Here is a 10,441-nt window from a genome sequence, read left to right as displayed (position 1 = left end):
GAGGAGGCGCTTTCTCCCCTCCCCCCCAGTCCCAATCCTTTACCATTCCCTCCCCGCCCCCCCAAGTCACTGGGCGGTGCTTTGTGTCTCCAAACAAGGGCAGGGGGACTCGGTCCCCGTTCACACGGAAAATGATGCCGGCTCCAGCGGTGCGTAAAATTGATGTGAACTGAAAGAAGTGGGATCAGCGTGATCCTCCCTCTCTTGTCTCAACAGGGGTTTCGGCACGTTACACAAGGCCGAGCTTGTCTCTTTAAGGAGACATCGGACCCTAATTAGTCCGCGTTCCTGGCGCGGCTGATGCGGCCGCTGTGGAGGGGCAGCGTCGTGTGCACGTTTGGGGTTGGAGTGGGGGGGTTTTGTGGGGGAGAGGCCGGGGATAAAAAGTTGAGTGCATCTGACCTCCGGCAAGCCTCCTTCCCTCTAATCCCCTCATACTTTTCGTCTCTATGCACCCCACCTCATTCCACCCTTCTTATTTTGCCACCATCACCCAATTTTGAAGATGCAACCGCGGCGGCGGCGGCGGCAGCGGCAGATGCAGCAGCTCCACCGAGCCCCACGTTACTTTGATTGACAGCTGAACAAATGTTTCCCCTGTTCGAACGCTCGCGCTAAGGAACGTCAGCAACCGCGAAGCTCCACCTCGGGCGGGCCGCCTCTGCCCCGCCCCCGTTCCTCTCATCCCACACTCTTCATTGGCTCAAGCCTCGGGCGACGCCCGGCCCCCACGTGGGAACTAGCCCGTCCGGCTCCTCCCTACTGGTTCCTCATTTGTCAGAAACGAAATGATGGGCAGTAACACAGAACGGCGATTAATGTTCAGCAGTCTCTGATTGGTTGCCTGTGTCGCCCGCTGAGCCGGCAGTAGGCGGGGCACCGGTGGGGGACCCGGGAGTCGTCTTTTGGCCTGACGGTGATTGTAGTCTGTTCGGGTCAGTCCTGCCTCCTGGAGTAGGGAGAGAGGTACCAGGATCGCACTACATCTCCCGGGATGCTTCGCGCCGCCTTCTTCTGCGATTGTGAATATGTATCAGAATGTTAATGATTTGCTGCTGCTAAATTTGGTCAAAGAAGTCACCTAGACAGAGCGTGTTGTTAGAGCTGTTGCGAGCGGCTGTTTAGGCTGCTTGCTGCTTTCTTCCCCCTCTCTCACACACACTTGCGTGTTGTTTTGTGGTGGTGTTCGAGGAGTTGGAGAGGAGAGAGAAATAAAGCCTTAAAGCGTTTTTTCTTTTTTCTTTTTAAACATCCCTCTTCTGCAGAATTTTATTTTTTTTTGGGGGGGGCGAAACACAAGAAAAACAGGAAGGAAGAAAAATAAGGAAATGAGATGAGGTAAAAGAAGCTAAAAGATCGTGGCCGAGAACCGAAGAAAGCTCCGGGAAGGATCGCTCCCGAAGTCCGGCTCCGCTCTTTTTTAATTTTTATTGCAAGAAGAGAGACATCGCGTCCGGAGGAATAAAGAGCAATTAAAAGACAAATAAAAGTTTGGCTCGGGGTGGCGAGACTCCGTGCAGCGGGTCGTCGGGTGTTCCCGCGGCTTCCAGCACCGCCATCGCCGCGTTCGTTGGGAGGGCAGAGCTCCCGGGGCGCCCGGGCGGCCGCTCCCTCGAAGGCTGCCGCGGGAGACGATGACCGCGGGCCAGTGACCAGCCCCCCGTGGAATGCTGGAGCGGCTCCGTGCCGCCTCCTCCTGTGTCACGCGAGACCCGGGGGTGTGGGGAGGGGGGCGCAGGGACCGCCGCCGCCGCCGCCGGAGAGACGCTCCTCCGGGAGCCAGCCCCGCCGCGCCGCGCCGCCCGCCGGCCGCCCTCGCCTCCTCCTCGCCGCCGCCGAAGCCAATGACCCGAGCTGCTCCGCCCGGCGCCGCCAACTAAACCGGTTTGGATGATTCGCGATCTGAGCAAGATGTACCCGCAGACCCGACACCCGGTGAGTGGCGGCGGGGCCCCTCGCGCCCCCGCCACGGAGGGGGTGGCATTTCGGTCCCAGAGCGATCCACCGGGCCGGGGGCGGGGGGGGACCCCGGGAGAAGGCGATGGAGTTGTAGCCATCTTCTCATTGTTGTCTCGGGGAGACCCCGGGGTGGCGCCCCGGCTCCCCCGGAGGGGGAGGGGCGCTCTCCGCATCCCGGGCTCGGCGGGGTCCGAAGTGAGAGTTGGTGCGTGTGTGCGCGGGAGCGCGCGTGCCCGCGTGCCCGGGTGCCCGTGCTGGGCTCCTCCGCCCCCCGCGCCAGCGCCCGCCGTAGTTACCCTTCGGACGGGGCCCGGGAGGCGCTGCCCCTTCTCCCCTTTAACGAGAGAAGCGGCTTCGGGGCTGGATGTTGGCGAGAAAGGCGCGGATGGGCAAGAAGGCGGTGTGTGCCCGCGGTGCCCCCACCGGGGAGAGGCATTTCTATTTCCTTAATAGAGGGGGGAAAACGGGGGGGGCCCGAGGGAAGAAAGAGGAGAGGAGGGGGGGGGAGAGGAGTTTTATTAGCTTTCGGCTTCCTGCGCTGTGCCCCCCCCCCCCCACACCACCTTTCCTTTTGCCTTGCCTGGTGTTTTCTCAATCTCTTCCTTCCTCTGTGATGGGGGATAATTAAATATTTTATTGTTGTTCTTTAGGCACCGCATCAGCCTGCTCAGCCCTTTAAATTTACAATTTCCGAGTCCTGCGATAGGATTAAGGAAGAGTTTCAGTTTTTACAGGCTCAGTACCACAGGTAATGATGTTTGCTTTACTTGATCCTCCTGTTTGCTTAGCTCTTGTCAGTCCCCCCCCCCCATTACCCTAGCACCCACCCCTTCACCTTTTATTTTTTTTTTCATTTTGAATGTAAAGATTTGGGGTGCCTTTTTTTCTTGTTCTATAGACAGACAGGGGTGAGTAACAGCACCCTTCTGGGCAGGTGCTAAGAAAATGTGAGCCTTTCTCCCCAAAATAAATTAAAAAAAACGAAAGAAGGTAGAACACTTAGAAACTGTAGGAGATTTGGAAAATGATGGCTAACTTTCAATCATGATTTATTGGGGCAGAAAGAAGGAAAGGGGTGAGAAGATTCAGGGGCCTTTTAGCTTCCTTGCTTATTTTCTTCTACCTGAGCATCTCATATTTCTGCTTTCAGCATTTCGAGGGGGAGAGTCTTGGCACCTAGCAAGGGAGCTCATTGCGTTTTTGCTGAAAGATGTTTTATTCTGAGTGAAAATGGACTTAAAGTTAACATTTTTAAATGGTCTCACCATAATTTTCATCAATGTAGACGTGATTTTTTTTTTTGAAACAAGCCCCAGTTTGAACAAAATCAACAATTTGCCTCCCTGCAGGGTGATAGTCAACTTCTCTCTGTTTTTTGGAGGGAAAGATTGATATCTAGATTTCATATTTTCATTCAGCTCTTTTTGAACCATTAAAGAAAAGTCAACTGTAAAATTTTGCGGGACTGGGCTTTGTTAAGTTGTGACCCTATATTAATTTCATTGATTTATTTATTATTGTTTCTTTCAAATGCATTTGGGAACACATTTCTGTATAAGACTTAAGAATGATTGATTTCCTCATTTTCCTATTAAATTCTGCTAAAAAGGAGAAACAAAACAACCTCCTTCATTTTTGTGTGTTCCTATTTTAATTGTTAATTTGAAATTTATGGATACTGAACTTGAGGGAGGTAATCAACCTACTTGGATTTTTATAAGAGAATGTAAATCAAGTACTTAAGCTTCATTATGTCTTGAACAGTTTGAAACTGGAATGTGAAAAACTGGCCAGTGAGAAGACAGAGATGCAGCGGCATTATGTCATGGTAAGAAAGCTGAATAACATTCAAAATGTCTATTAGTTTTATATATCAAAAAAACCCCAGGAATTTATTCATGTAGCTTGAGACTGTAAAAGAGATCACTATTGTGTTGCTCCTGTAGTTGAAATTGTGGCATAATTTCCATTAGAAACCTGTAATTCCAGGATGTTAGAACTTGCCTCTGAAAACCGGTTTTGATTTGAAATTTTCCTCAAAGTTTAACTGCATGCCATGTCATTTTCTCTGTGCTTTGTTCTTTTTAAGAATTTTGTAAAACAATAACGAACCTCTGTATTTCTGCTTTGCCTCATAGTCATGATCAAAAATATTCATATTTTAATGGTTTGCTTTGTTGTGTTTTACCATAATTTCAAATGATTTTTTAAGTTTTCCTTTTATATATGATGGTTTTTAATGTTTTTACTTCCTTTTTTTTAAAAAGTGAGGAATTAAACAAAGATCATCTCTCCTTTTAAATTAAAAAAATAAAATTTCACCTCACCTATGTATGGAATAAAAGAGGTTTTTTTAAATTTCCCAATGTTTATTTCACCAGGATTCCCAAAATACCAGTTATCGTATGGGTTTAAAAATCACTGTTTTCTTCTAAGACATATAATCATACATGTTTACATGATGGTTTCCAAAGGGACTGAAGGATTACATTCTGGGCTTGCAGCTAAGGCAATTTCCCTTTGAATTTGTGGTTATAAACATTCTGTGCTTAAAAAATGAGAAAGTTAACTTCAGAGATTATTTCTAAGTAACTCTGCTTTTATGACCAATTCTGTCAAAGCACAAAGATTAATTTGAGATGTAGTTTTCCCATTTGCATGTTGGTCTTGCCTAGGAATTCATATACACTTGTTACTGAGTTCATACACTGGGGTTTTTCTTCCCTCATAATAAATACCAAGAGAAACCAGAGCATGTTAAAGATGCTCAAATTTTCAACTTTGAATTTTCTTAAATTTGCATTAGGAGTATCTCTCTTCCCTTTCTATCCCTCTCTCCCTAACCCTTGTAATATAACATGATTTTTTTTTTTGTATTTTATTAAGTTAAAATTGGAGGATATATATAGCCAAGCTTATCATAGAGTTTATAGGAATGGGTTTTATGTGTTGTTTTTTGAGGTTTTTGTTGGGTAAATTGGAAATTTCAAAGAAAATAGAAATATTGCCTCATGGTAGGCATGAATTTAATTGATTTTTCCTTCTTTGACAGTATTATGAAATGTCCTATGGGCTGAATATAGAAATGCATAAGCAGGTAAGCCCTGGTTGGTTTCCTTTTAATTATAAAATCATTTTGCTAATAAATCATGCTTTTTATAAACATAATTTTGCAGTCTGTTTATCCTTTTGTACATTTGTATGGTTGGATTCTAAAAATAATTTATGATGAATAGAGTGCTATGACTTTTCTTTATATTTTCTCTTTTTTTGTTGGCTGTATATTATTATAATTTTAAATCATAGGTAAAATGATTTAAAAGCTCGTATAAACCTACCAACTATATACTTTTGAATAACATACGTTTCAAAAATCAAGATCTGAAGTTTAACATACTATTGCTTTCTCTTTTGAAGTAGTTATGATATATTGAGGATATAAATAAACTAGAATCTACACAGTGAAAAATGTGTTTTTTAGAAAAGATTAAAAAAATAAAACTAAATTGTATGAGCTTTTGGCTGACTGTATAGAAAGGTAAAGGGTAAACTACAAAGGATCAAAATGGACTCTAGCCCTATCAAATAAATTTCTGTAAAATCCTCAAACTGGTCCCTTGAGGCTACTTAGTTGGGTCTGACCAGGAAACTGTCATTACTTTTAAAATTTGTAAAAAGTAAATGAGCCTGATAGCAGTATGTGATAAGGTTCATCACTGTGCCTTGAAGTCTAGCTATTAGTTCAGCCAAAGAAAAGTAGTGATTAGTAGGGAAGGTGAATGGTATGACTCATTGAACAATGTGTGGGTTTTTAACCTTTTTTTTGTTGGAGGATAAATTTAAGTGGTTTGATTTAGGTTTCCTAGAGAGGAAAAATAGCACTTAAAAAAAATTGAATTGTTTGACAATAATTCATTCTATGAAATAGGATTGTTTTTTTTATGCCCTTTCAGTAAGTGCTGATTGTTATCTCACCAACCAGAAATGTAATAGAGGTGTCTGTGTGTTTGTGTGTGTGTGTGTGTGTGTGTGTGTGTCTGTCTGTCTGTCTGTCTGTCTGTCTGTCTGTCTTCATCACCCTATGTTACAGAGACTAGGGAAGTGGCTTAATATGCTCTTCCTTATTCATATTAAAGATGTGTGTCATTTACCCGAGTTTGGCGAAGATGATTTGCTCACATATTGTGAATCTTTTGCCCTATCTTGGGCCTCTTATTTGGTATGGTTTTTAACCCCACCGGGTATATTTGATTACATTAAACATGTGAATTAGACAGTAAAAAGATAGCAAATCGATAGTATCTGAAAACCTGAAAATTGAGCAAAATCTTGGAAAGCTTCAAAAGTCATCACTTCTTTTGAGGGCTGAGAAAATTGGAATTTGTAATTCCAAATACTTTATTTCATTAGTTTCATGGTTATGTTGAATGTAGCACTGGCAGAATATTGTGGATACTGTGCATTTAGATTAGTTAGAATATAATTTTGGCATTACTGCCATTTCTGTTTAAATTAGGAACATAAATACTGCCTGCTTACAGAGAACTCATTCAAGCTTATGGTCTTCCATTCATTCTGCTTTACTTGAACAAATTATAGCTGAGATGTTGTTTGGTAATTATCATCACTGTTAAATTTCATCCTAGGTCTGTCTCTTGTACACGTCTTTTTGCTAGATGAAGATTAATTAGTTTCTTTTAAAGATTGAACTTAGTGACTAATGTCCTTCTATGTTTTCCTTCCTCTCTTCTCCCTCCTTATGTCTCCATAACCTTCTAGGCTTAGATTTCTTTCTACTGTATAAATGGTAGGCAGATAAACACTCCCATGTTCTGCCGGAAGTATAGTCTTTTATGGTGTCTCCTAATTACATTTTATACTTACACCTTTAATTGTGTAGCCTCCGTGTTCATAAGTCTTCAAATACTCTCCATTTTAAATTGAGAGCAGAGTGTATTTTTCCCTCTTTTTTTTTCCCCCCTTGCTTTCTAAATTCAATCACATCAAGAATCCTGAGGGCAGTTTATCACATTATGAAATACAGACAGCCCTGCAAACCACCTACTTATTATATTTTCTTTCTTTTTCCCCTTAAGCACAGAGGCATATCTGTCTTTATTTGTTTTCCTAGGCAGACAGCCTTGGTTCCTCTTAGCTTCTTTTCCAGATGTACTCGCTGGATGCCCTTGTAATGGAAAGCAGGCAATAATGCAGTGAAGTTGCCCTGCGGCATAATTGGGCCTAGTTCTCGAGATCAGGTTTGGCTTATTCACTTATTAGATTTGCGTCTCAGAGGGTTCAAGAGTAGGAGTCCCTGGAGTCCTTGGAAGTACCCTAGTAATTGGTGGCCCTGATATTTGAAACCTTTGTGTATTTTTCGGTTAAAGCTCCTGTTCTTCTTGGCTGCTTCCAACTACACAGTATTTATTTTTAGAGAAATTTTTCATTGGAACAGAAAATGATGGCTGTGATGGAGGCATGACTCTGTGACTTAGCAGATTGATAAAAGGATAAATGCGTGGAGCAGAAACAATGTGGGGGTCGATATTGTCTTCTCCCACCCCCTAACCCCCCTCACTTGGTGCTCATCATCAGTCATCCTGTGTTGATTTTGATAGAAGACTATTAAAGTAAAACCTATGGGGAATTTGTCATTCTGAAATGAAAGCTAATGTAATTAGTACCAATTAAAGTACATTTAGTAAATTGGATTTAATCTTAATTAAGCCTGCATAATGTTGCCAATTTTTAACAATTATGTTTGAGAACATAATTAATTTAAATTTTGGTAACTGAGTAAATAGCATTAGATTGGTGGAATGAGTTGATATTTTTTTTGAAAGGGAACTGAGAGTACACAGTAACATGACATCAAATTAAAACATAAAATATTAATCTAATTTTTGGTAATCTTTACTAGGATCAATGGAACTGAGCGGATCGAACTAGAAGAAACAAAAGTTAGGAAAGAGTATTATGGTCTATAATATGAATCCTGTGCCTTCCTCCTTATAGCTCATTCTAGGATGAAAAGTGAGGATGACAAAAGGAATATATTTAAAGGACATTTTATTGGGATGTGTCCACATTATGAATTTCTGAAAAATGAGAGACTTATCAGAAAGTAATTTTCTCTATTTTCATCTCAACTTGTTTGTTCTGTAGAGAGTTGGCATAGTGTTTAGATGTTACTTGTGTTGCTTATTAATACCATAATAAATACAGTGTTGCTTTTTATCTTAAAATGGGTCAGTCTTTGTTGCAGAATTAGGCAATGCTTGGATTTGAGATTATTTTAACATATCCCGCTCTTTTATGAATGATGCTATAAGTAAATGAGACCCTTTGGGTTTAAATGGACATTTGTTCTTACTATTGAAGGTTGGATATTGGAATTTGACCAGCCAGTAGGCATTTCTGAATAAGAGCTATAGAAATTTGAAATGCTGTGGAGATGGAAATATTATATTTTGATCAAAAGAAAAAAAAAGAAATCGCCTAGCTTTCTGCTAACAATACTCCCTAGTCAGAAGTACCCCTTGTTTCCAGAAAGTAGTCGTCTTACTTGATTTTTGATAAGTCTTCATTCTGTAAAAGCAACAGTGCAAGAATCCAAATGCAGTGAAAATACGCTTTATAAATATTTTTTTAAAATCAAAGCAAGAAAAACTTTCATTCCAAGCCATGTAAATTTTATTACAAGACTTGGGCAACAACCATTTGAGTGCTGTTAAAATATTAATTGAATAGAAATGAAAGGGCTTTGCCAGCTGATAGGATCTCATAATCATAGCTGCAGCAGTCGATGGTAAATGATGATAAATGGCATTAGGAACCTTTTAGCAAACTGTAATAACTACAAGGAGGGAAGCAGTATGGATTTGCATTATATCTGATACCCTCTAGTACCAAGTGGATTGCCAATACTGCTTGTTTAGCATTTTCTAAGGGCAATAGGATATTGATTTCTGACTTACAAGGAACAGCTCTATTTTCACCATTGAAAAGTATTGCAGGTTGTTAAGAAGAAATTGACTTGAAGAGGCCTGACTGCTGCCCATCATGGAGCAAATAAAGCAGAACTGCCGAAGCATGGTGGAGCAGCAAGATGGGCCCTCAGCAATTTGTTGCTATTAATTTACCGTGCTCGACAGCAAATCAATCGGCATCTACTGCATCTGCTGGAGAAAATGCTGTCCGGGGCAGATAAAAGGCCCTGCATGGCCCAGAGAATGGACTGGATTGGCCAAAAGGAGGCTGCAGCTAATGTGTAAATAAGTGAAATCAAGGCCACTGTTGCAGAGGAAGCTGTTTTTAATTAGGTTGGGGCTTTTTAGTGGGCTATTTTAGAAGCAGCCTAGGATTTTGAGAGTAAGAGGAGATTTATTGAAGCTGAAGAAATATACAACTGGCATGACATTTCATTCAGCCTTGAGCAAGCTTGATTCTATCATCAATTTATTTGGGGAAAAATGGTGAAGACAGAGATCAGTTTGCTTAGTTTAAGGTTCAGTTTTGACCCTTTTAGCTTTTAAAAAAATTTCTGAAAAGCACCTTGTATGTCTTGAATGTGAACTATCCATTTCATTGAATATTTTATAGATAGAAGGTATACTAGGTGGGGGAGGGAGGGAGAGAGAGAGAGAGAATGAATGTGTATGTTTACTTTTGCATATGCTTAACATGATTAAATTTTTTTTTTAGCAGAAGTAGAATTGAACTTTTTGTATAATGGTAAAAATGCATTGTAATCAAAGACATTTGCAAATAACTAGGATGCTAATTCAAGTACACTGACAGAAATTGCCATCCTTTAGTAAAGAGTAGGAAATTTAATGAAAAGATGAATGGAGGATAGCCATTATTGAACTGGAAAACCTTAGCATTAGAGATTGCAAAGGGGAATTTTTAAGTCTTTGGGGAAAAAAACTGAATAGGCTCAGAAAATATAAGTCTTCTTGCACATGAATGCAATTTTTCTGTGTTTTCCATTAGTTTCAAAGTTAAAAAAAAGGTAGATTGCATATTTTTTAGCTAGAGCAAAAAAGCCACTTTCTTGGCATAATATAGTAGTACAGCTATCCATTTATCTGTAAGGCTTAACATTAATATATGACATTCCACAATTTCATGTCCCCAGTTTAGTGACATTCCCCCCTTTTCTGCCTTCTTTACAACTTGCTTGCTTTGGGATAAGGGATTTGTTTTGCTTATACCTGTTTAATAAGTCTAGTTAACTACACCAAGTTATGTCTTAATTTCAAAATACATTCTTTCAGCAACTGCCAGGAAGAAGGGTTGATAGGCCTAATGAGGAAGTGGAAATGGAAATTTTCACTAGGACAAGAGTCAGCCAACCCTTTCTTTTCTCATATGAGATAGAGACTTGGAAGAGAAGCAGTGCCAAGATGTTTTCCTCCCTAAGGGGTGACTATAACTACTAGAGTGCTTTGAAGTAAGAAAAATAGATTTGTCACTAAAG

General features: G+C 41.1%; 1 protein-coding gene across 8 annotated transcripts in view; it reads left to right on the top strand.

Moving 5' to 3' along the window:
• The first annotated feature begins 939 nt into the window (after positions 1–939).
• LOC141495403 (transducin-like enhancer protein 4) overlaps positions 940–10,441 on the top strand; it is a 165,105-nt gene continuing 155,603 nt past the window's right edge. For 4 of the 8 annotated variants that reach the window (XR_012470761.1, XM_074196692.1, XM_074196686.1 and 1 more), the window contains exons 1-4: positions 941–1,935; positions 2,610–2,707; positions 3,724–3,787; positions 5,012–5,056. Coding sequence is in view for 7 of the 8 variants with exons in the window: in XM_074196692.1 (XP_074052793.1) it covers positions 1,891–1,935; positions 2,610–2,707; positions 3,724–3,787; positions 5,012–5,056 (252 nt within the window). In the remaining variant the exon portion in view is untranslated. Of the gene's footprint in view, positions 1,936–2,609; positions 2,708–3,723; positions 3,788–5,011; positions 5,057–10,441 lie in introns of all 8 variants that reach the window. The other 4 variants (XM_074196691.1, XM_074196688.1, XM_074196690.1 and 1 more) reach the window with 3 other exon arrangements.

This window comes from Macrotis lagotis, chromosome 8, assembly GCF_037893015.1.
Source record: "Macrotis lagotis isolate mMagLag1 chromosome 8, bilby.v1.9.chrom.fasta, whole genome shotgun sequence".
Taxonomy (NCBI): domain Eukaryota; kingdom Metazoa; phylum Chordata; class Mammalia; order Peramelemorphia; family Peramelidae; genus Macrotis; species Macrotis lagotis.
The sequence above is the reverse complement of the archived record's forward strand: the minus strand, read 5'-3'. Positions and strand labels throughout refer to the sequence as shown.